Source organism: Oncorhynchus kisutch, linkage group LG20 (assembly GCF_002021735.2).
Source record: "Oncorhynchus kisutch isolate 150728-3 linkage group LG20, Okis_V2, whole genome shotgun sequence".
In the NCBI taxonomy this organism is placed as follows: domain Eukaryota; kingdom Metazoa; phylum Chordata; class Actinopteri; order Salmoniformes; family Salmonidae; genus Oncorhynchus; species Oncorhynchus kisutch.
Window position 1 is genome coordinate 37,115,196 of NC_034193.2, and position 26,201 is coordinate 37,141,396.

The window sequence follows — 26,201 nt, forward strand, 5'->3', positions numbered from 1 at the left end:
GTGAGAACACCTCTCTGGGAGCCAAACAGAAAATGCTTCACCGCAGCCTTTTGATTGAGTTAAACCTCTGATCGGATGTGGCTGACCTCCACGTCTGTCAATTTGGTGCATTGAGGCCACTTGCACCGTAACCCCCAAAAATCACCCCATGATTACAATTGGGGTGCGGTCTACAAATGGGTGTAACAATGCCATAACCCACCCAGTGTCATTCTGTCATTATCCCAATAATAATTCTAAATAATAGTGTATCCCAGAAAAAAAGGACATAGTTGTACTATTATTTATCACCATCCACTAAACGACGAAGAATAGCAATACTCGAAGATGACAGATTTGTTATGAAAGCAGTCAGAGCAAACTAATCTTCCTTTACAGCACAAGAAAAAGGTTAAGGAGGATTACATAAATTAAAATCAAGCATATTGGGCTCATCATCCACCCACACAAACGAACCCACAAAGAAAAATAGAAATGCCATGGGATATCACATCAGTGTAATATGGCGGGAATTGTAGGCCACAAACAACATCATTTGTACTCTGCTGTCGAGGACATTGAGTCTACATCCTCATTAATTCTTAGACAAATGGCTCGAAAGTGATCTCCTCTGGCAATGAAGAATGGAAATACTAAATGGTTCCCCGGTCGTTGCTGAAATAACACAAACCGTGGGACTCCCAATTTGGAGTTGATAGCTCTGAGGGACCAAATATAATAAACTACGATTAGTAAATCGAGCAAACAAATGATGCAAAGCATAGAAATGGAGAGTAAATGTCCCCAAAGGGCTAATGTATGCATTAATACAACAACAAAGTCGCTTGTCATTCACTAATAATTGCAGAACCATTGTCAAACTGTCATCTGAAAAAAAGCCTTGCTCAACCCTCAAATGCATTAGTAGTGTTGAAGAGAATGGAAAAAACACAAGAAACTTGTCAGCACAGCTGCCAAGATCCAATAGAAAACTTAAACGAGACGGTCACCAAATATGACATGACCAGTTAAGACAAGCCCCAGATGATTGTCGATGTAGACACCCACACTACTGCTTTGTAGCTTGTCGCTACTCGATAGTTACGAAGGCCTCCAAGTGTCATAACACTCTAAATAAACCCGTCTTGTCTTTTGATTGCATACACCTCAATGACAACAACGGTTGTTGCTTTACCAACCTTTTGACAGGTGTTTCTACAATAGCATAAAGGCTTCTCATTCTTTCTTTTCATAGACCCATCAAGCTCGATTCTTTGTTTTGTATTTCCCAGATGGACACCAACCAAGGATCAATTAGAGGTTATTAAGAGGTGAAATTAATCAAATTTTCACCCGGAGGCAATTGCTGACATCCTGAAAACAGCTTCGACCTTGGGGAAATTAAAGGTGGCCGTCTACTTTAAACACAGTTTGTTTTAAGCAACGTTTCCCTTGTCTTTGTTAGTAGTTTGATGTAAAGTTCAAAATGTCTGAGATCTTAAAGTTACTTTCACTGAGAACTCTGGAAACACAGTGTGCACTTAGCAACTGTATCAGCCCTGGCCTACTATTACGACTAACTCAAAGATTCAATAACCATAAATTCAGCCAAATTAAAATGATGCGAAAATAAACTCTCAGCACAGTCAAAAAAAACATTTTGCGCAACCCAATGAAACAAATACACTTACAAAAGGCCAAAAGTCCTCAATTATACTTGTCAGCAAGATTGCACATAGCATCCATTTGTCACATCTAATTTGAAATGCATCCAAACCGGGAGGTTGATTCAACACCGCCCCAGCTAAAGCACACAAGCATTCAGGCACACTTGATTGGTCCACAGTCATTTTCAAATATTAAACATGTTTTCAGATTATTTTCTGGGTGAAAATAAAAGGAACGTGTGGATGTGACTCCTATGACCGGAGATCGGCGATCTATTCTATTGGTGTGGTAGATAGTGGTGATGCTTTGTCGTCAGTTTTTAAACCGTCTTTAATAGGAACAAACGCGTCTCTGAGGAGAAGTCGAATTGGATCTCAGTGTGTGCTATGGTGTCAGGTGTCGAGGCAGATGGCTGAATGTTTGGAAAAGGCCTTGCCAGCAGCTTGATCCACTCCCCTGAGAGTATGTGGTGCTGGATAGAGAGAATTTCAGATGATAGCGTAGAGGTTCCAAAAGGAGACTGGGAATGCGGTTACAACACACGATCAGGCTAAACGGTATCCTTCCTTACAGGAATGCATGAGAATATCAGTAGTGTTTGATTCAAGCCATTCATATTTTTCCAAGGATCCACCGAGAAGACACTCTAAAAAGTAGAGTTGTCCCATCTAGAAAGTTCATCAAAAAGGTTGCTTCAGTATTTAAATATTTCATTGGCTTAACTCCTTACGCTTAAGTCAATCCACTTAATTGACCTTAAACCTTGACTGTGGTCCGTGACCTAAGTCAATCACCTGACCAGTTTATGGCGCCAGCCCAAACACCGCGCAGGCCCAGTCACCGTAGAGTAATTACAGCTAATAATAGATTAAACACACAAACGAGTCGAGTGAATAAAGCCGTCCACACTGGTAAACCTGTTAATCCCATTTTTCAACCTGCAAGGGCTATGGCCCCCCGTGACTGACTAGCTGGGCTGGCTGGAAAAGTAGGGTGCTAAGACCAGGTGATTCACGTTTGAATATCACCGCGATCAGTAGAGCGGAAGTCAGAGGCCTTTCCCCGAGCTGGCATTGCCTCTTCGGGGCTCTCTGCTGCTATCATGGGGAAGGATCCGTTTTAATTTCCATCGACCTGAAACTAAACTCTCTATGGGGTTTACGGAGGAGTGGCCCCTGCCTGGCCACAGACTCCTTTCACCTGTGGTATGGAGAATTGGGAATGAAGGGAGGTGATTGTGGAGGCAGCTCCTCCCTCCAGCTTCACGGTGAAATCAAATCATTGAAGACCACAGGGTGGCCCAGATGAAGGGAGGTCAACGGGGAGTCCAGCAGAGACTTCCGGACTCCATGCAGGGACACCAAGAAAAGGCCTGGCTACCGCTGTCCATCTCACAGATGGCCCCGGCTAGCTAATCCCAGTCTGCGTCCGTGCATTCCCTTGTTACCAGATACCGGATCACAAGAGTTGATGAAGGCCCTTTAAAAATGTGTTTACCCAGTCCTAAAACCCCTTGTCTGTAACACTATCATGCAGCCTTTCTAGTCAGGCATGTTGAAATAGGTCTACAAGCTGGCCTGCGGTCAGGTTACACATGTGGATGATTCGATGTGCAGACTATCGCCAGTGGCCATTTTCCTGTTCTGCACCACACAGGATGTGTGTACAGAGAAAAAAAGTGTGCGGCACAAAGTTGCAGACACCTGGTTAGGAATTTAAATATGTGCAGTACACTACTGGGCAGGGCAAGAAAAAGGTCAAGTGAAGGACAAGAGGAGAACTTGTTTAGTCTACAGCAGTATGGCACAGAGTCCTTCCTCTCTTGACCTTGTTTGGAGGAACACGAAACACATCAGGATTGATTCTCTCACTTCATTATCTATAATCATGCAAACCATGCACATGATCTTCCCTGCCAAGTAGGATACTGGCGATGAGCTCACACTCCAATTATTTAACCTCCCCGGGGGAACCAAAGAAGCAGAGTACAAGGAGGTGGGGAATATGGAGATGAGTAGAGAAACCTGACCCGCAAACAACAGATCCAGATAAGATTACACCCCAATGCCCTACAGTAAGGAGTACTCAGTTTCCAAATATCAAGAGTGGAAAGGAGGAAAAGGGAACGCAGATAAGGATTACTTTCATCTACAGTGAACACCTTGCTGAGGGACGACTTTCCTTGGCCTGCTCAAGGGGACCTTAATGCAGACAGAAAATACCCTGAATACACTGCTCTGGAGTGTGGGCTGCATCTATAAACAGGCTTGGCTTGTCTCAGCTGTCCAGCATTCCAGGAACAGGATTAGAAAACAAAAGCTGTGCCTTTTAATTAGCTGCCTCCAGTAAAGAAAGTTGGAGCCCCATTGAGCGGGCTTGAGTGCTGACAGGTACTTTTGCAAGTTCAGATAAAAGGAGCTAATCTGGCCAAACAAATCACCCATAAGCTTGTCCTCTCAGGCACTTGGCAATACAAATGCTATTGATTTTAGCCATATGAGGAGGGTATGCAAGCTAGAATTAGTTGCCAGTTTTGAGCATTTTAGGCATGTTGATGAGTGGAAGTATTTTGGGAGCCAAAGGACCTTGTTTCCATAGCCATTTTTTAGGGATTCTCGTGTGTTTTGGGGACTTTATATTTAGAAAAAAGCTACTCGAGGCTAATGTATTCTTGGCTGTCTCTTGAACTACCAAGGTCTATCCTGGAGAAAACGACTCCCTTTTTTCAAAGTTGAGCATTTCTGTCAGAATCGTTTTCTCCTGGCCGATAAACCACTTCACAAGTAATGGTGTTTGATATCTCAAACACGCAAAGCATCAGCGAGCTATAAGAAGAAGTACTTAGCAGGCGTTTCTCCAAAAGTCTGAAATCAAAAGTACCGCGTTGCAGGCTGATGAAGACAACAGCTGGACTGTCAAGGTTAACACTGCCACACTAGGTAGAAGAAACAGACTTAGTTTCAATATAAACCAAACCCTTACACAGGTACCAACTAGTTTAGTTGACAAATTGTCTTAATATATGCTTGTGTGAATGACACTTATTTTAATAGCATAATAATATCATCATCACTACGCTATCAAAACACTATTTTTAGCAACATACTTAGGATAGTTTAATTAGAAACTATACAAAATGTCTTGTAGAGCTAACTTAGCCAATTTGAGAAAGCATACTCAGTGGTGTAGTGGAGGGTATACGCAAGTATATGGCGTATAACCATTTATTTTCAATGGTCATTGCATATACTCACTTCTTAATGCCCAGGATGCATACCATCAGAGATGGAAATATCCATTTGAAATGTAGAAAGTGATCCAAAGATGCAACAACCATCATGGGTTGCCAATATGACTAGGATAATGCCTTTGGTTGCTTGACAATAAAAGAAAGTGGAAAGAAAACGAATTGAACAGGATAATACTTATGAGGAAGCTTTATAAAATAAATTGCCTCCACATTTCTATGGTGGAATTTTGGCTATAGGCTACTTTGAAGCTAGGTAAGAAATGCCTCATAATATGAAATAAAATGTCCAGGTTTCAAACAATTAAGGAACAGGGAAAATATAGCAATGCTAATGATGGGCCTATCAAATCAAATGTATTTATATAGCCCTTCGTACATCAGCTGATATCTCAAAGTGCTGTACAGAAACCCAGCCTAAAACCCCAAACAGCAAGCAATGCAGGTGTTGAAGCACATTGGCTAGGAAAAACTCCCTAGAAAAGGCCAAAACCTATGACGAAACCTAGAGAGGAACCAGGCTATGAGGGTGGCCAGCCCTCTTCTGGCTGTGCTGGGTGGAGATTATAACAGAACATAGCCAAGATGTTCAAATGTTGATAAATGACCAGCATGGTCAAATAATAGGTCTGGGACATAGCTGCCTATCCGTCCTCATGCCTATCCGTCATCAGGTAGATGGAAAGGCTTTCCCAAAAACCTTCTCAGTTAAATGTTAACTAGCTACAAAGTAACCTATGCCTACTTTGCAAAATAATATCATGATTATTATTATCAATCAAGTGGCCATTTGTTTTGCAAACTCCATCTCCTGTGCAACAGAAACACCACTAACCACAGTGTTTAGGTACCTGAGCCTTTGAATTAAAGGGAAACTACACTCAAAAATAAAAAATGGCGTACATTTTTTCCCAGGTCTCAAAAGTTGTCTCCTGATGTGGTTTATGCAATGTTGTGGACTTAGAAAAACAACAAAACTAAATATTCTATTTAAAAAAGGTCTGAGAGCGTAAACCTGAGAGAAAAAACAAACATGGGGCAAATCTGAAACCTGTGAATTTCTGACTCCGTTGACAGACTTATTTATCTGTTTCAATAGTAGGCCTACTACTAGCAAGCCCAAGATGTACTCTTAAGGAGCCTAACATTGCCGTTACTCCTAAAAGGTCAAAGGACCTTGTGTTATTTTCGGAGGTAGACTGGCTCTGGCTGCCAAAACAGCCGAATGCTCCATCCAAACAGGAATTGATTCTCAATTGCAATACTAGATTCTAGAAGAAAAAAAACGCTTTACTTTCCTATCCCAACAAAATACTTTCACAAATGCAAAGAAACACACTGTTTTAACCAGCTTTATCACAGTTGTAGCTGACAGTATTTTTTAGAGACGTTTCTGGCTTTACACACAGGTGTTCGGCGCATGCTAGATAGCACAGTGGTCCCTCTCTCTTCCGTATTTCTTCTGTAAACACAAACCCCATAAGAAGGTTGTGTATAAATTGAACATTTTTTGCTGATATGAATGATTAAGTCATTATACTTCCAAAACTGTACCACAAGCAATGCATGTCAATGTTCAGAACGACTGTTAGGGCTCTTAACAAAACTCCCCAGTACAGATGACACCTTCATCCAATGACTTGTGTGTAATGTAAAGGAACGGAGTCATGATCAAGGGCTAACTATTAAGGTTTCCGCATGCTTCAGTGCGGCTGGCACCTAGCCAAACGAGTGTGCTCACATGTTCCCTTAAAAGACCTTCACTTGAAAAACAATAATAAAGCAGCAAAAGTACTGTTTGTCCATCTAGAGGCGCCATAGCCAGTAGCCATTCACTTCCTCAAATAGTCCGAATGAATCTTAGATAACTCAAGAAATCTGTGATTCATTTGGACTTTTTAGTCAAGGAGATCGTAGTCTCGCAATTTTACATCCAACTAAGTTTTTTGGTGCAGTCTTTCTCAAGTGAAAAAATCTGAATGAAAACGTGTCGTCTATCGTTAAATGACAATAAACACTTCATTTAAGAATCCCTACTGCTGAACACAAGGACTGACGAAGGGGCGTAAAACTTTGACTACCAAAATTCGGCTCATCTCAATTTTTTCTTTATTTTTATTACCCCTTTTTCTCCCCAATTTCATGGCATCCAATTGTTTGCTTCTACGTGCTTCAACACCTGCATTGCTTGCTGTTTGGGGTTTTAGGCTGGGTTTCTGTACAGCACTTTGAGATATCAGCTGATGTACGAAGGGCTATAAAAATAAATTTGATTTGATTTTAGTAGCTACTATCTTGTCTCATCGCTACAACTCCCGTACGGGCTCGGGAGAGACGAAGGTTGAAAGTCATGCGTCCTCCGATACACAACCCAACCAAGCCGCACTGCTTCTTAACACAGCGTGCATCCAACCCGGAAGCCAGCACCAATGGAGGAAACACCGTGCACCTGGCAACCTTGGTTAGCGCGCACTGCACACGGCCCGCCACAGGAGTCGCTGGTGTGCGATGAGACATCCCTACCGGCCAAGCCCTCCCTAACCCGGACGACGCTAGGCCAATTGTGCGTCGCCCCACGGACCTCCCCAGTCGCGCCGGTTAAGACAGAGCCTGGGCGCGAACCCAGAGTCTCTGATGGCACAGCTGGCGCTGCAGTACAGCGCCCTTATCCACTGCGCCACCCGGGAGGCCTCGTCTCAATTTTTTGTGTGTGCACGAACAGACGAAGAAACCTTGCTGAAGTCCAAAATGAACATAAACATCACAATGTTGTCATAATATATACACCAACTGTTTCCGAATATTTCTCCACTGGAAGCATGCAGGCCTTTAAGCCTACTGCATGCTTCTGCTAGGGGTCCCAAACTAGGGTGCTTCGCTAGAAAAACAAGAAAAAAAGCGACAATAGTACTGTTTGTACATCTTGAGACGCCATAGCCAGATACACTTCCTCAAAATAGTCTGAATTAATCTAAAATAACTGAAGAAATCTGTCATTATTTTCACTTTTCTGTCAATGAGATCATAGTTGGGCAATTTTACATCTAACTATGTTTAGTGCAGTTTTTCTCAAGTACATTTTTTTGCATAAAAAACAATTAGTCTCTCCTTGAATTACAAACACTTAATTTAACAATCCCTACTGTTGACCAATCCCCAATCTTCCTCAACCGAGTTCGGCTTGCCTCGAGAAAAAAATCTGTGCACGAACAACCGGAAAAAAAACCTTGCCGAAGACCGAAAACGTCACAAAATGTCGTCATAATACATGCAGGAACTGTTCCAGACGGGAAGTATGCGGACGCGTTTAGCTTGTCCTGACTTAAAGACCAACATAGGATGTATCATTTTAGGTGTGTATGTCACTGTTTCTCATAGAATTCTTCACCAAAAAGTTAGTATAATTTTGGCTAAATGTTTGTATACCCATTTCACACCACAGTCGTTTTTACCTCTTCCCTTTGAATCCCAACATAACATGCAGTGAGTTTTGCAAACAATCAACATTTGACTCAAAGGAAAGAAGTTGAACTAGCGCTGGTATTTGTACAATATCAAGAAGCCGTATCGTATCAATTCTGGCTTCAAAATATCAGTCCAGTTTACAATTTATGAACGGTGTTTTGCTTCTAATGAAAAGTTAATGTAATTTAGGCTAGAGAGCCCGCTGTTGAGGGCGAACTCACAGCACAATAGAATCGCAGAACCTTTTAAGATCTCGCTGTTGTTTTTACCATTATACACCAGATTTAGATGGTCAGGCCGACTTTTAAAGTTGCATTCGGTTATGATACCATTTGAACTATATCAATTCATGCCAAAGTGTAATTCTTATAAATGTGGCTACTTTAATCGAATTACTTAAACAAGAAAAAAAATATCTTACCTCAGACGAGATCTAGATAACTCCAATCCCATTTTATCCAAAACGATTAACTTGAAGGCTTAACATCCTAGGTGAAGAATAAACTGTGTTTACCAATGACTTTTTGCAATTGCAACTAGACAAAGCCCCTTCCCTAAAATTCATGAACTGTATCAATAGGCCTAGCTGTGTCTGTCTATACAACTAGTTTCTGTTGAGTCGCGCTGGCAGCATCGGCAGAAGTCCCGCCTATCCCATGCGGTCATTTGTTTAGGGATAGGCTGGCCTACCGTGACGTTATTGCTCGTTTGTTCTCTGAGATGTCAATCATCACTTGTAATTGCTGAAACATAAGACACAAATAATGCAAAAAGAATGAGTAAAATCATACAGAATACAGTAATGAAAACATGAGCATAAGTAATAGTAGTGACACATTACCTTTCCTGTACTGCTCGACAATGAATTCACATTGGTCCACATTGTGTCCACATAAAGTAGCCTATCTAAATGAAGGCTCTTAAATGGTCTATTACTGGCCCCAACTGGAAGTTTGCACAGCCACTGAATGGACTACAAGTTGTCTTGCTTTTTGTAACAATAATAAAGTGAATATATCTGAGCCTGACCATTTAAAATGTCTACTCGTAAAGGCAATCTTCCTAGATACTTCAAATTCATTGAAAGAGTATGAGAGGTTGAACTTCTTCATGATAACCTGAAATAGGTTTCTCTATTACAACTAATAAACGGACAAACCACTTCAATTCAATATGAACTGAGACTGCAAATGATCTTTGACTTATTTATTTTTTCTTTACAAAAGGGATTACAATTATAAATGATAGTCTACTGTACAGCAGATTAAAATAGGTATCAATGGCAGTTCTTTCTTTATGTGCCCTGCATGCAATTCATACACAGTTGAAAGAAATCAGACACCAAGTGGCATTAAAGAGAAGGAGCAAATACATTTTGATCGTCTTGTATGGTATTCAATGGGGTAAGTCTATTCAGTTCAGTGTATTGCACTACTTGTGACCCTGCATCAAGTGTCTGATTGCTTCAATACAGTAATGTGTATTGTTTTATGTTGTATCAGGCAGTCAAGTCATGGTAACAGCCAGTAACCAATGGAAAGAGTCACAAAGATTGTAGTGCTTCGGCCTTCCATTGTCCATTGACATCCATCAATTATTGAGTGGAAATCCATCTTTGGTATGGGATGTCCTGACTCTCTGTGGTCGCTAAAGATCCCATGGCACTTATAAGAGTAGGGGTGTTAACCCCCGATGTCCTGGCTAAATTCCCAATCTGGCCCTCATACCATCATGGCCACCTAATCATCCCCAGCTTCCAATTGGCTCATTCATCACCCCCTCCTCTCCCATGTAACTATTCCCCAGGTCGTTGCTGTAAATAAGAATGTGTTCAAATTACCTGGTAAAATAAGGGTTAAAAAAAGGTTGAGGATACCAAGTCAAAATCACAGGTAAGAGTTTAATATGGGGAATTCTGTCTAATTTCCCTTATTGAAGAACAGCATGACTACTTTGGTCTTGTATGGATGTTTTCAGTCTCCTGTAGTGAGATTCTTGCAGACTGCTTGCAGGTGGTGTAAAGTACTTAAGTATTTTGGGGGGATATCTGTACTTTACAATTTATATTTTTGCCAACTTTTAATTTTTCTTCACTACATACAAAGAAAATAATGTACTTTTTACTCCATACATTTTCCCTGACACCCAAAGTACTATCCGTCAATTAAAACATTTGTTTTATTATTGTGCCATCTGGTTTGCTTAATTAATATAAGGAATTTGAAGTGGTTTATACTTTTACTTTTGATACTTAAGTACATTTTAGCAATTCAATATACTTTTGATACTTAAGTATATTTAAAACCAAATACCTTTGGACTTTTACTCAAGTAATAGTTTACTGTGTGACTTTGACTTGAGTCCTTTTCTATTAAGGTGACAATTGAGTACTTTTTCCACCACTGCTGCTTGCACACGATAGTCCTCTAATGTCACTGAGACAATGTGAAGTAAAAGTCCATTTGGAGTCAAGATTGGAAAAGGGGGAGAATAAACTGATCATAGATCTGGGTCCGAATCCCACAAAGCATCTCAGAGTAGGAGTTCTGATCTAGGATCTGTCATATAATCTTAATCATTATGATCTAAAAAAAGCAAACTAATCCTAGATCAGCACTCCTACTCTGAGACGTTTAGGGACACTTTAATCTATGGTTGGTTGGTCACTGGTCTGTGCTTCAGTGTGGCATGGGCACCACCTGGTGGGAGAAGAAGGAACATGAGAATACATTGAAGATTAAAATTGAGTTGTTCAAGGCAAAACCAGTTCAATCTCTTTCAGACAATTGTTCACTCAGAATGTTCAGGCTGTATCAAAAGGTGTTATCTGTGTTAAAACAGACATGCATACACTTCAAGCTTTTCCTAATGCGGTGTCCATGTAGAACTTGATTTAGAATTGAAATGTAAAAGTCTGAAATCTAAATCAATGTTACTTACAGTGGGGCAAAAAAGTATTTAGCCAGCAACCAATTGTGCAAGTTCTCCCACTTAAAAATATGAAAGAGGTTTGTAATTTTCATCATAGGTACACTTCAACTTTGACAGACAAAATTAGGGGAAAAAATCCTGAAAATCACGTTGTAGGATTTGTTATGAATTTATTTGCAAATTATGGTGGAAAATAAGTATTTGGTCACCTACAAATAAGCAAGATTTCTGGCTCTCACAGACCTGTAACTTCTTCTTTAAGAGTCTCCTCTGTCCTCCACCCGTTACCTGTATTAATGGCACCTGTTTGAATGTGTTATCAGTATAAAAGACGCATGTCCACAACCTCAAACAGTCACACTCCAAACTCCACTATGGCCAAGACCAAAGAGCTGTCAAAGGACACCAGAAACAAAATTGTAGACCTGCACCAGGCTGGGAAGACTGAATCTGCAATAGGTAAGCAGCTTGGTTTGAAGAAATCAACTGTGGGAGCAATTATTAGGAAATGGAAGACATACAAGACCACTGATAATCTCCCTCGATCTGGGGCTCCACGCAAGATCTCACCCTGTGGGGTCAAAATGATCACAAGAACGGTGAGCAAAAATCCCAGAACCACACGGGGGGACCTAGTGAATGACCTGCAGAGAGCTGGGACCAAAGTAACAAAGCCTACCATCAGTAACACACTACACCGCCTGGGACTCAAATCCTGCAGTGCCAGACGTGTCCCCCTGCTTAAGCCAGTACATGTCCAGGCCTGTCTGAAGTTTGCTAGACAGCATTTGGATGATCCAGAAGAAGATTGGGAGAATGTCATGTGGTCAGATAAAACCAAAATATAACTTTTTGGTAAAAACTCAACTCGTCGTGTTTGGAGGACAAAGAATGCTGAGTTGCATCCACTGTGAAGCATGGGGGTGGAAACATCATGTTTTGGGGCTGTTTTTCTGCAAAGGGACCAGGACGACTGATCCGTGTAAAGGAAAGAATGAATGGGGCCATGTATCGTGAGATTTTGAGTGAAAACCTCCTTCAATCAGCAAGAGCATTGAAGATGAAACGTGGCTGGGTCTTTCAGCATGACAATGATCCCAAACACACCACCTGGGCAACGAAGGAGTGGCTTCGTAAGAAGCATTTCAAGGTCCTGGAGTGGCCTAACCAGTCTCCAGATCTCAACCCCATAGAAAATCTTTGGAGGGAGTTGAAAGTCCGTGTTGCCCAGCAACAGCCCCAAAACATCACTGCTCTAGAGGAGATCTGCATGGAGGAATGGGCCAAAATACCAGCAACAGTGTGTGAAAACCTTGTGAAGACAGAAAACGTTTGACCTCTGTCATTGCCAACAAAGGGTATATAACAAAGTATTGAGAAACTTTTGTTATTGACCAAATACTTATTTTCCACCATAATTTGCAAATAAATTCATTAAAAATCCTACAATGTGATTTTCTGGATTTTTTTTCTTCTCATTTTGTCTGTCATAGTTGAAGTGTAGCTATGATGAAAATTACAGGCCTCTCATCTTTTTAAGTGGGAGAACTTGCACAATTGGTGGCTGACTAAATATTTTTTTGCCCCACTGTATTTACTTAGGCTACACTTTGCAGTATGAAATCAGCTGGTTTGTGTGTAGAAATATTAATGCAAGAATGTATGTATATTACACTAATGCAGATGTATTGTGTGTGCGGTGTGTGTGTTATGAGTGCAGATATATACAAATATAAGATGGACACTTTTGTTGATCTAAATACCTCGTATTTTTGGACCACAGTAATTCAAGGCGCTCTTTCCCGGTCTGTGCCATTCCAAATATCCTCCAGCTCCTCTTCCTCCTCCTCAAACTGCCAATGATCAGGATGAATATGATCTGGTTCTCTTTTGGGTGAAGTTTCTTTTTCCAATACCATCATTGGTGCGGAGCTGTCGGAGCACACGCAACAGTTGTCCTCAGAGCACACAATGACTCGTCCAGACCTGCGCACACCCATCCATGTGGAGTCTTCAGACACAGTAGACAAGACATTGATCTCTACAACTCGAAGTGCACTTTGGAAAGTGAATTGCCTCTTTGCAGAAGGGAAGTATATGTGGTTATTGAGGTCTTGAATCTTAGTGTGAACACTTAAACAGTTGTGCTTGTGGTTCTGTGACGGTTCAGTGCGGGTGTGGTCATGCATCGAGCTGCTGCAGTTTGGTTCAGTGCGTTGCTTGTTCGAGTCCAAAATGGCCACTGGAATAGAAATCTCAACCTTATCCTCATCGTGGATACCAACAGTGCTGGAGAAAATGTTCTCATGTCCAGCAGCAAGGGCAGGACTCCTTGTGGCGCATCTTAGGTCGTGATAGACGTCATCTTTCTCAGGAAGCGAGATACACTGAACCAAAAGAGAAACTGACTCTGCACTCACCTTCTGCGAGTCCTGCCTTGCTGTTTCGCAGCTCCTTTCCTCTTTTGGACTGAGGGTGAAAGTATGACCAATCACTTTGTGAGTCTGACTGAGTGTGTTTGAGTCTGCCAATTTGTATAGATTCAAAGGTGAACCATTTTGAACAGCAAAGTCCCCTGTTTTGCAGATACTTTCCTCCCCTGGACTGAGGGTGAAATTCTGCCCAATCACTTTCTGAGTTAGACTGAGTGTATTTGATCCTGGCGGTCTACACAGAATCGAAGGTGAACCATTCGGACTGTCATGTTCCCCATCAGCTTCAAGATGCCTTTCCTTCTCTGGAATGAGGGCGAAAGTCTGTCCAATTACTTTGGACGATGCGTGAGTCTGACCGAGTGTGTTTGAGATATACAGATTCAAAGGTGGACTGGCATGGTCCCCATTGGCTTCAGAAGGCACTTTCTCTGTTGTGAGGTCTTTTGCACCTATCTGTGAGATTTTCCCCCAATCCTTGGGTAGGTCAAAGCTCAACATCGACCCAAGAGGGATAACGCCATAGCGGCTCTTGTCTTGCCTAATGGTGATCTCATTGGGCCCATGCAAGAAATGCCCCTGGATGGTAGGAACGGTAGGAATGCTTGACGTGTCTGAAGAGTTTCCATCTATGACACTCACCACAGAATTATTTTTGATATACAGTTGGAGTTCTGTATTAACTGGACTCCCTTGTTTGGCATGGCATTCCTTCTTATCCTCCAGTGGCCAGGTGTAGGCTCTGTGCGTGGCGCCGATGGGCACGGTAGTAACCCCCTCCGGCTTGGGCATTCCGACAATGCCAGTCACAGTGTGCCTGTGTGTCATTTTCTTCCTCCTCTTCATCGGTCCCTTCAGGTTTAAGGTAGAGGTGGAACTGGTTCTGGGTAAGGTGGGGAGCAAGACAGTCCTGACTTGGGGTATGAAAGTGGCGTTGGTTGAGCTTGTGGAAACGGTGGTCGACACGTGGCTCGTGTCTGTGATATGAGGCGATGCCACCTCTTCAAAAACAGGACTTCCATCTGTGACTTGCAGATAGGTGCTCACCTGAAAAAGATTTAGATAATTGGATGTATTAAAATACAAAAACTCTTCAAAATGAGACTTTCATTATCCTTGAAGTTAAATGCTTATGCAACCATGATCAAAGACATCTTAGATTAATTTACGAAGAACCAATTTGATACTCGTGCAAACTTTATGAAATATGTAGTTGATTCTGTAGGAAAATACTGTACGTTATTTTAAGACATTACTTCAGCTGCAAGCCTTCAAAGTGGGATCACACATTCTGCAAAACTTATCAAAATCACATGGAGATGAGGTGGTCTCATACCCAACTGCAGTGGCAATGGCTTGACCATTACTAATCCACTGAGTGTGAGCCAAGTTGATGAAACACCACTTCTGGAATTGGGGACCTTACAGAAATCTTACAGCACATTCCTTTACTAATAGCTGCTCTAGGCCATTAGGATCAGCTCTCCCTATCCCAGTCTAAAGCTTTTTAAGATAAACACAATAGAAATGTGTCTGAAAGTCTTGAGGTTCTGCTAGATGTTTTGTACTTTTCCAAAAGTATGTGGACACCTGCTCGTCGAACATCTCATTCTAAAATCATGGGTATTAATATGGAGTTGGTCCCCACTTTTGCTGCTATAACAGCCTCCACTCTTCTGGGAAGGCTTTTCACTAGATGTAGGAACATTGCTGCGGGGACTTGCTTCCATTCAGCAATAAGAACATTAGTGAGGTTGTGCACTGATTAGACCTGGCTCGCAGTTGGCATTTCAATTCATCCTAAAGGTGTTCGATGGGGTTGAGTTCAGGGCTCTCTGCAGACCAGTCAAGTTCTTCTACACCGATCTCGACAAACCATTTCTGTATGGACCTCACTTTGGGCACGGGGTCATTGTCATGCTTAAACTGGAAAGGGCCTTCCCCAAATTGTTGCCACAAAGTTTAAGTTAACCAATCATCTAGAACAGAGGTGGGCAACTTCAATTCTCTGGGGCCTGATTGGTGTCACACTTTTTCTACATCCCTAGCAAACACAGCTGATTAATCAAATTGCATTCTAAACTGAAGATCATGATTAGGTGATAATTGGAGTCAGGTGTGTTAGCTGGGGCAAAACTGTGACACCAATCAGGCCCCCGAGGACTGGAATTGCCCACTCCTGGTCTAGAGTGTCATTGTATGCTATAGGGTTAAGATTTCCCTTCCCTGTAGCAAAGGGGCCTTGGCTGAACCATGGAAAAACAGCCCCAGACCATTATTCCTCCTCCCCCAAACGTTACAGTTGTCACTATGCATTGGGGCAGGTAGCGTTCCCCTAGTATCCGCCAAACCCCGATTTGTTTGTCAGACTGCCAGATGGTGAATGTGTGTGTGCAGCTGCTCGGCCATGGAAATCCATTTCATGAAGCTCCCGACAAACAGTTATTGCGCTGACGTAGCTTCCAGAGGCAGTTTGGAACTCGATAGTGAATGTTGCAACCAAGGACAGACAAGGACACTTGGCGGTCCGTTCTGTGAGCTTGTGGGGCCAACCACTTCGCGGCTGAGCCGTTGTTGCTTCTAGACGTTTCCACTTACGGTTGACGAGGGCAGCTCTAGCAGGGCTGAAATGTTCAAACTGACTTGTTTGGAAGGTGGCATCCTATGACGGTGCCACATGGAATGTCACTGAGCTCTTCAGTATAAGCCATTCTACTTCCAATGTTTGTCTACGGACATTGCATGGCGGTGTGCTCAATTGTATATACACCTGTTAGCAACAGGGGTGGCTGAAATAGCCAAATCCACTCATTTGAAGGGGTGTCCACATACATTTGGCCATGTTGTGTATTTGTGCTTGACAGTAGACTTGACAGTATAACATCATCGTACACGTTGGGTCAACTACCTGCTTACAGACATCTACAGCAACATAATTCAAATGTAACTGTTGTCCAAAACTTTGCATCCTCCCTTTTAATTTGGATGATGTTGTCTTGTGGTATGTAGATATGAATATGTGGTGATCTGTACTCACCCTATGCACAGGTTCCACTGCCTGCCTTGGCTCCACTGGCCCCTGTTGCAGACTGCCCCCTGGTGGCTGTTGGTCAAAACTGAGGATGAGGTTGATGCTGCTGCCCAGTGGGGTGACAGTAGCACCGGGCTCTTCAAGGATAATGCTGGGCGAGTTTACTGCCACAGCCAAGGGGACGTGTGGTGTGACATTTACCAGCTTGGCAAAGTTTTCTCCATGGTGACCTATCCCCGGTTGGGATTTTTGTGGTCCTTCAAACCGGCTCGCCAGCATCAGCCTGTGCTTTGTGGACAGTCTTTCCGAGGACTTGTGTTCTGCCAGAGAGGATAGATTCTGCAAAGAAAACCAAAGATTTTGTTCAATAACTCCTATTTCAAGTATTTTTAAAATTATTTTTAGGTTTTGTGCAATAAGCCTTGATCCTTAGGAGCATATTTTGCCAAGATTTGGGCAGGTTGAATATCGTCAGAAAGCACTTGGTCTTCTATACACATTACACATGTATACAGTAGCTTCACCACAGCGATGTAGTTCAGTGCATTAAATGTGTCGAATTCTAATAGAGAACAGTGGTATTGTTCTGAAAGAATTTGTTATAATGAATAAATATCGTATTGACGTGAAAGCAGGGATATCCTTTTATTATTTATTATTATAATACATGTTTTAGGGGGTAGCAGGGATATCCTACCTGGGGTTGGCCTTGTGAAAATCTGGTTGCGTCTCCCTGAGGGGCATCACTTCTTCTTGAATCCCCTGACCTCTCCCGACCCAGCTGGTCTTTCTGTGCCCTCCAGTACACCAGGATCCATCCCAGCATGCTTTGCAATTCCTCAGTCCTCTCCTTTATCTGTAGAAACAGTTGCCCAGATATTTTCAGTCTCTTCTAATGGTTGGGTCATTTGGGGTTTGTGCAACTAGACTAGTTCCATTTTTAAAACAAGTGAAAGTACAAAATCATTTAATTAATCATAGTCTTTTCAAAGGCTGTGGTCCACAGGGCAAAATATGTTTGTGACCCCTGTTGTAAAATAACTCACAATATCTGCCAAGTGATGTCGCTCCTTGATAAGCTTCTGCCCAGCAGCAGCGAGCTTGTCAAACTCGTCAAACTTCTGCTCTATCCTCAGATGTAGCTCAGATGGAACACTCGATTCTGCCAATCTCCACTGCTGGGCTGAAGCCTCTGAGAAAATGCAAGTCTGTGTGTCCTCTGTCCATGAGCTGTATGGGAGGGAGAGGAGGGGGGGGGGGGGGGGGAGGGGGGGGGGGGGGGGGGGGGGGGGGGGGGCTCAGTACGTAAATTGGTTATTACAATAAGCATTCGTGAGCACTAAACATATACATGTACATTATTCAGGTCAAAACAGGCGCAACATTCCAGTTGAACCAATTGTACCAAGAACAATATTTGACATCACACTGTATGTGTAATCCCTTACATCATGGCCAGGTAGGCCCTAAGGAAATCTTGCAGTTGCCGAAATTGTTGGAGGTTGCATTGGTTCTCTGCGATGCTCCAGCCCAACTCCTGCCAAGCTTGCTGGGTCGCATGGACGTTCTCCCCCAAAGCCCCTGCCATCTCAGGTAGGAGGACCTGTAGTTGCGAAGCCAGTCCCTCAATCTCCTCCACCTCCTCTTTTATGACCTGATAGTCCCTCTGAAAGAAGATCATACTGTATGTTTTATACTGTATGTGGAACAATTACACTCTCGCGGGTGAGTTGAATATTTTTGTATCAGAGTTTAAGCCTGTCATAATCTTATGATAGATAATGGACATAGGGTTGCATTAACCTATGAAAACAAAATCTATATTTTTTTCTGTTCTTACAATCTACAAAGGGACACCAAGGCTAGTATGATTGAACTCATCATGTATCATGACTGGATAGCCAAGATTACACTATTGACAGCTTATGCTGGATAGTTTGAGAGAACTATCCTTTATTAATGATGTTCGAAATTTTAACGCAGGTGTAAAGTCTATGACTCTGAGATGAGATCTGACAATTCTAGAGTTTTAAAAAAAAATACAATGCTATGGAGCATTAAAGCAAGCTGAAGCATACACAATATCTCTGAAAACACTGGACTAAACAGTGCATTCAGAAAGTATAGAGACCCCTTGACTTTTTCCACATTTTGTTACGTTACAGCCCTATTCCAAAAAAATTGCAAATGTATTAAATAAAACATTGAAATATAACATTTACATAAGTATTCATACCCTTTACACAGTACTTTGTTGAAGCACCTTTGGCAGCAATTACAGCCATGAGTCTTCTTGGGTATGATGCCTCAAGCTTGGCACACCTGTATTTGTGGAGTTTCTCTCATTCTCTGCAGATCCTCCCAAGCTCTGTCAGGTTGGATAGGGATCGTTGCTGCACAGCTGTTTAAGTCTCTCCAGAGATGGTTGATCAGGTTCAAGTCCGGTCTCTGGCTGGGCCACTCAAGGACATTCAGAGACTGTCCCGAAGCCACTCCTACGCTGTCTTGGCTGTGTGCTTAGGGTCGTTGTCCTATTGGAAGGTGAACTTCGCCCATTCTGAGGTCCTGAGTGCTCTGGATCAGGTTTTCATCAAGAATCTCTCTGTACTTAGCTCCATTCATCTTTGCCTCGATCCTGACTAGTCTCCCAGTCCCTGCTGCTGAAAAACATCCCCACAGCATGATGCTGCCACCACCATGCTTCACCTTAGGGATGGTGTCAGGTTTCCTCCAGACATGACGCTTGGCATTCAGACCATTCAGATTTCAATCTTGCTTTCATCAGACCAGAGAATCTTGTTTCTCATGGTCTGAGTCCTTTAGGTGCCTTTTGGCAAACTCCAAGCGGGGTGTCATGTGCCTTTTACTGAGGAGTGGCTTCCGTCTGGCCAGTCTACCATAAAGGCCTGATTGGTAGAGTGCTGTAGAGATGGTTGTCCTCGTGGAAGATTCTCCCATCTCCACAGAGAAACTTTGGAGCTCTGTCCGAGTGACCATTGGGTTCTTGGTCACCTCCCTGACCAAGAACCTTCTCCCCCGATTGCTCAGTTTGGCCGGGCGGCCAGCTCTAGGAAGTCTTGGTGGTTCCAAACTTCTTCCATTTTAGAATGATGGAGGTCAGCCTCCCGAATTGCGCGGCGGTCTAAGGCAATGCATTGCAGTGCTTGAGACGTCACTACAGACCTGGGTTCGAGCCATGACGGGGAAGCAGGGATGGCAGGGTTGCGGCTTGGCAGGGTTGTGTTTCGGAGGACGCATGGCTCTCTACCTTCACCTCTCGATGGGACAGGACTGTAACTATCAATTGTCTATTACAAAGAAACATAAAAAATAAATAAATAGAATGATGGAGGACACTGTGTTCTTTGGGAACTTTAGGTTTTTAAATCATTGTCAGCTCAAGCGATCTCATGCAAAACCCATTGCTTGACTATACTCCCAGACTAACGGCAGGACGTTAGTGGAGACCATCCCTTTACAGAAACACAGCATTAATAGAACAGAAATGTCTTACTATTAGTTAAGTATATAATCGTTAACTCTTAATATCAAACAAATTTGAGATTTTTGGTTCCAACCACTGTGTCTTTGTGAGACGCAGAGTAGGTGAACGGATGATCTCCGCATGTGTAGTTCCCATGGTGAAGCATGGAGGAGGTGGTGTGATGGTACATTGCTGGTGACACTGTCTGTGATTTATTTAGAATTCAAGGCACACTTAACCAGCATGGCTACCATAGCATTCTGGAGTGATACGCCATCCCATCTGGTTTGCGCTTAGTGGGACTATCATTTGGATAATGACCTAAAATGCACCTCCAGGCTGTGTGAGGAGAGTGATGGCGTGCTGCATCAGATGACCTGGCCTGCACAATCACCCAACCTCAAACCAATTGTGATGGTTTGGGATGAGTTGGACCACAGAGTGAAGGAAAAGCAGCCAACAAGTGCTCAGCATATGTGGGAACTCCTTCAAGACTGTTGGAAAATCATTCCAGGTGAAGCTGGTTGAGAGAATGCCAAGAGTGTGCAAAGCTGTCATCAAGGCAAAGGGTGGTTACTTAGATTCTTCAAAAATATAAAACCTATTTTAATTTGTTTAAGACTTTATTGGTTACTACATGATAGTAAAAATAAAGAAAAACCCTTGAATGAATAAGTGTGTCCAAACTTTTGACCGGTACCCTATCAGATGACAGGTCCTGGGAATCAAACCCACTATCCTGGCATTGCAAGCACCATGCTCTAACAACTGAGCTACAGAGGACCACATCCAAATCAAAAACTGTTCAGTCAACCTGACTCCTAAGTTCTTTGATGTCTTGGACTTTGATAGAGGGAATGTCCTCTTTTTAACACACATACATATACTGTATATACCTCTAGCTCATCCTGTTGCTCCTGCAGTCCCTCGAGTTCAGAACTATTGGGCTCACATCTGACCGCCATGTCTGTCTCAGTGTCCAGAATGTCCATGCTGAACTCTGCACACCTGGACAAGAGCTGGTTGATGCGCAGCTTCAGTGTTGATTGCTAGTAGAGGATAGGAGAGGAAAGGAGAGAAGCGAAGAAAGGAGAGGGGGCATTGCAGATTTTATTTTAGCCCATAGGTAAAGAATGACTTTGTGCTTGTAGAGTTTCACAAACTGAACAATAGTAACAGAAACAGACTGATTTTACTAGCATTGACTGGTTGAAGTAGTGTAACCAGTCAATGCTAGTACAGTCAGGCTGTTTCTGCTACTATTGTTCAGTTTGTGAAACTCTACAAGCAGTGTGCAAATTTGTGGTGTTTTTTATGTTAAAAGCAACAGAAAATAATCATATAATATATGCCATTTAGCAGACACTTTTATCCAAAGGGAATTACAGTCATGCATGCATATTTCACTTACGGGGGTTCCTGGGAAACAAACCCACTATATCCTGGCGTTGCAAGCACCATGCTCTACCAACTGAGCTACAGAGGACCACATCCAAATAAAAAACGGATCAGTTAACTCCTATCTGACTCATAAGTTCTTGGATGTCTTGACTTTGATAGAGGGAATGTCCTCTTTTCTCCACTGCTTCACCAAGATCCTCCAGGGCCCCCACCAATTCCTCCATAGGGTGGTCCATGCACCCCTGGTCATCCATTTGTGGGGTCTGCCATGATACTCAAATAAATTATTCAGTATTTTGGTAGATTGTGGCTGTATTAATCTAATTGAGTTATCTGATGATAGAATTGGAGTGTGGTTAGCTTTGCCTGCAAGGCCAGTGACCATGTCTTGTTGAGGTCTAATGGGAGGTTTAGTGGGAGTGTATGTATCTAGAAAAAAAACACACCCCACCTTTCTTTTACGGAGGTTTGAGGAAACGGACTTGCAAGGAGGACATTAATAAAGTGGCATTGGAAAACCACGTGAACGGAAAAAGCTGAAACCTTACCTGTTCCTCTACCTCACAATGATCAAAGTTTTCATCCTGGTTAAGACACCTAAGCAGCTCTGTCAGCATTCCTCTGTCGTTTTCCTCCAATGTCTCAGAGAGATCCTTGACTTCTGGGATGCTCCAGAATTCCACGTTTTCCGTGGTTGCCCTGTATTCTGACATGCGTCCTTCGAGCCGATCCTTGTCTGTCTCATGATTGTCATCCCTCTACAAAGGATAGCATGGATTTGTCTTCAATACTGCATAAATTGCCCTCTGGGGACCAAAGAGTGTCTCAGAATAGGAGTGCTGATCTAGGATCAGGTACATCAATACATCAATACATAACTGATCCTACATCAGCACTCTGACTTTGAGACACTATGAATACAGGCCCAGATCAGTGTATATAGACACCAATAATCAATACCTCCAAGTTGAGCCTTTCAGAGCTGTTTGCATCAATCATGCTTCTATGATGTCTTCTCCTCAGAACTTCCCATAGCGTCTCCACTTGGCCAAGGAGGTCCTCCATCTTCACACCACCTTTGTGCTGGCCTTGAGTTGACCCTGGCTTTTCCTGTACCAAAGCATGGAACATGAATCTTTGCTCTAGTCTATTATGTCATTTTGTAGGATAAAATAAAATATTTTCAATTTTAACAGTCACATTTATACATTTCTGAATTGTAAATTCTATTCGTGAATAGGAAAATCCTGATAATGAAAGTCATGTTCAATTTAAACCCTTTGCCAGAATTAAAGACCCCAACTCTGATAGCCCCTGCAAATCTCATCATACATATACTGAACAAAAATATAAACGCAAAATGCAACAGTCAAAGGTTTCAATCAGTTACAGTTCATATAAGGAAGTAATTAAATTGAAATAAATGAATTAGGCCCTAATCTATGGGTTTCACATGACTGGAAATACAGATATGGATCTGTTGGTCATAGATACCTTATCAGAAGGATCAGAAAACCAGTCAGTATCTGGTGTGACCATTTGCCTCATGCAGCGCAACACATCTCCTTCACATTGAGCTGATCAGGCTGTTGATTGTGGCCTGTGGAATGCTGTCCCACTCCTCTTCAATGACTGTGCAAAGTTGCTGGATATTGGCGGGAACTAGAACACGCTGTCGTATTCCCAAACATTTAATCGTTGACATGTCTGGTGAGTATGCAGGCGATCGAAGAACTGGGACATTTGCATCATCCAATAATTGTGAACAGATCCTTGCAACACAGGGCCGTGCATTTTAATGCTGAAACATGAGGTTGTGGCGGCGGATGAATGGCACGACAATGAGCCTCAGGATCTCGTCATGGCATTCAAATTGCCATCGGTAAAATGCAATTTTGTTTGTTGTCTGTAGCTCATGCCTGTTGACATCAGCATAACAGCATAACCCCACTGAGACCATGGGGCACTCTGTTCACAACGTTGACATCGACAAACTGCTCACCCACACAATGGCATACACGCTATTTGCCATCTACCCAGTACAGTTGAAACCAAGATTCATCCATGAAGAGCACACTTCTCCAGTATGTCAGTGGCCATGGAAGGTGAGCAGTTGCCCACTGAAGTCAGTTACAACACCAAACTGCAGTCAGGTTAAGACCCTGGTGAGGATGACGAGCACTCGGATGAGCTTCCCTGAGACGGTTTCTGACAGTTTGTGCAGAATTTCTTTCAGTTGTACAAACCCAGAGTTTCATCAGCTGGCCGGGTGTCTGGTCTCAGACGATCCCGCAGGTGAAGATGCCGGGTGTGGATGTCCTGGGTTGGCGTGGTTATACGTGGTCTGCGGTTGTGAGGCCGGTTGGACGTACTGCCAAATTCTCTAAAACTACATTGGAGACAGCTTATGGTAGAGAAATGGACATTCAATTCTCTGGCAACAGCTCTGGTGGACACTCCTGCAGTCAGCATACCAATTGCACTCTCCCTCAAAACCTGAAACATCTGTGTCAGTGTTGTGTGGCAAAACTGCACATTATAGAGTGGCCTTTTATTGTCCCCAGAACAATGTGGACCTATGTAATAATCAGTGGCAACCCGTCATTCACGGCAGGTGGCCCACATTTGCAAAAAATAATAATATATATATATGTCCAGTGCTATGTCCAGTAGCTGTGATTGGACTGATCATGTTAATGTCTTACTTTCATAATTTTAGCTAGCAGTCATCATCATGATTCGTGAATCAAGTCTACTGGCAAATCCTTTTTAATCCTTGTCATATGAAGAAATATAATGATGAGAAAATCTAGATAAAACGTATCAGTGATCATCGGCCATTGGACATAAACATTACACAACAATTTGGAAATAGCAAATTCAACAATGAGTTGTTTGGAAGGAATCAGTGAAGCAAGCATTGCAGCTGGGAAGTCAGACCAGGAAAATACTTTTTGAACGGTCATCCAACTCGGAATTGTAAATCATTTTTATTGATGACAAAATTTGCCAAAGAAGGACCGGCGCGTACAACAAGGTGATTCCAAAAATGTTTGATATGCTGCTGCATAATTGATGTAATATGCCCGGGTGATATGGTCAGCCATATCAGCTTTGTTTTTTAAAAGGCAGTAAACGAGGCTGAATGAATTGTGTCGCTGCCAGACAAGGCTCCGCTGATAGCCAGGTGTAGCGATGGCAAGGATTCACTCCATTGTGCTCGAAAGAAAGCTCTGCTATTGTGACAGCTTTATGCAGGCCCTCAGAGTTTGTGGGCACCACTTGTCGCCATTATAGTGCAATTAATGTATTGTTTCGTGTTCTTTTGTGTAGTAGCTTTGCTGGCATGCATTTGTTTTAAATAGTTTTTGTTTGCCCCAACAAGATTTAAATGCTAAAATCGCCACTGGTATTGATCGTGCTGTTTAATCAGCTTCTTGATATGCCACACCTGTCAGGTGGATGGATTATCTTGGCAAAGGAGAAATGCTCATTAACATGGATGTAAAAAACATTATGCTCAAAATTTGTGAGAGAAATAAGCTTTTTGTGCATATGGAAAAATTCTGGGATATTTTATTTCGGCTCATGAAACATGGGTCCAACACTTTACATTTATATTTTTGTTCAGTATAAATTGCCCAATGTAAAACTTTCTGAATACGACAAGTACCGTCGCAAAGACTGCATATTATGCAAAGAAAAGCTACAAGACATACTCCCTTGGACAGGTCGAAGCAAATCGTGTTCGAAACAACATTGTCCTCGTAAATATCAGCTGGCAGGTTTTTAATCACATCTGGACCACACAGACTGGCTGTGTGGTGGCTGGGGGTTGACATAGCAAGGTTGTCTTTCAGCCATGACAGAGTCTTCAACCAAGAAACAGGAAGTGAGGAAACGGAAGAGGAAGAGAGAAAACAAGAGGAGGAAGTGACGTTTGGTTAACCCAGTGGGATGCATCCAGGCCCAAATTCAATCATTTGCAGATGAAGGAAAACTACACTGTAGTGTACTGGGGGTTCACTCTCGATGTTTACACCGTATCAACGTTGTAAACACGGTTAAAATCAACACACCCTGTTCATCTCGCGGACATTGTCATTGGATATTTACTCTAAAGTATTAGTACTGGTACTGTAGTAGCAGACCACAAGAAACACCAGAAATCAATCCATAGCTACCTTATCAGCAGATGTGGTAGAATTTTGCAACTGAGTACCAAGTTCTGATTGGCAATCTGGAGAACAAGTGTTGAAATGTGTTGTCTGGTCCTTTCTGCAAAGCAAGCACATACGTTAACTTAATGTTCTGCTTAAAGTGTCATCAACAATTTAATCTGGTTTCAAAAAACAAGAAGCTGATGAAAGTCTATACCCTTGCCTCTCCACACGCCGTCTTCCAATCAAGTCATCCAGATTGCTGGTGGTGTCACAGGAGACTCGGGCATAGCTTTTGAAAGGCTGTTCTTCAACTTGACAAACAGTCAGCTTCCTGGGGACACCACAGTCTTTCATGTTCTAAAAAAAAAGGAAATGACATAGGTCATTAGTAGGTCATATA

At 42.5% G+C, this 26,201-nt stretch overlaps 2 protein-coding genes across 11 annotated transcripts in view; both read right to left on the minus strand.

Moving 5' to 3' along the window:
• The window catches only part of LOC109875481 (signal-induced proliferation-associated 1-like protein 2), a 106,385-nt gene extending 97,367 nt beyond the window's left edge, over window positions 1-9,018 (minus strand). For 3 of the 8 annotated variants that reach the window (XM_031799776.1, XM_020467809.2, XM_020467806.2), the window contains exon 1: window positions 8,781-9,017. The gene's annotated coding sequence lies outside the window, so the exon portion shown is untranslated. Of the gene's footprint in view, window positions 1-8,780 lie in introns of all 8 variants that reach the window. The other 5 variants (XM_020467807.2, XM_020467808.2, XM_020467810.2 and 2 more) reach the window with 5 other exon arrangements.
• A 532-nt stretch (window positions 9,019-9,550) lies between these two features.
• LOC109875512 (uncharacterized) overlaps window positions 9,551-26,201 on the minus strand; it is a 36,289-nt gene continuing 19,638 nt past the window's right edge. The window contains exons 8-20 of one of the 3 annotated variants that reach the window (XM_031799780.1): window positions 26,016-26,158; window positions 25,823-25,916; window positions 25,358-25,510; window positions 22,599-22,748; window positions 22,187-22,396; window positions 21,134-21,286; window positions 18,202-18,419; window positions 17,800-17,983; window positions 17,451-17,609; window positions 16,955-17,092; window positions 16,760-16,825; window positions 13,054-14,769; window positions 9,551-11,058 (exon numbers count right to left, since the gene is read on the minus strand). In XM_031799780.1, the coding sequence (XP_031655640.1) occupies window positions 13,078-14,769; window positions 16,760-16,825; window positions 16,955-17,092; window positions 17,451-17,609; window positions 17,800-17,983; window positions 18,202-18,419; window positions 21,134-21,286; window positions 22,187-22,396; window positions 22,599-22,748; window positions 25,358-25,510; window positions 25,823-25,916; window positions 26,016-26,158 (3,360 nt within the window). In that variant the 3' untranslated portion in view covers window positions 9,551-11,058; window positions 13,054-13,077. Of the gene's footprint in view, window positions 11,059-13,053; window positions 14,770-16,759; window positions 17,093-17,450; window positions 17,610-17,799; window positions 17,984-18,201; window positions 18,420-21,133; window positions 21,287-22,186; window positions 22,397-22,598; window positions 22,749-25,357; window positions 25,511-25,822; window positions 25,917-26,015; window positions 26,159-26,201 lie in introns of all 3 variants that reach the window. The other 2 variants (XM_031799779.1, XM_031799781.1) reach the window with 2 other exon arrangements.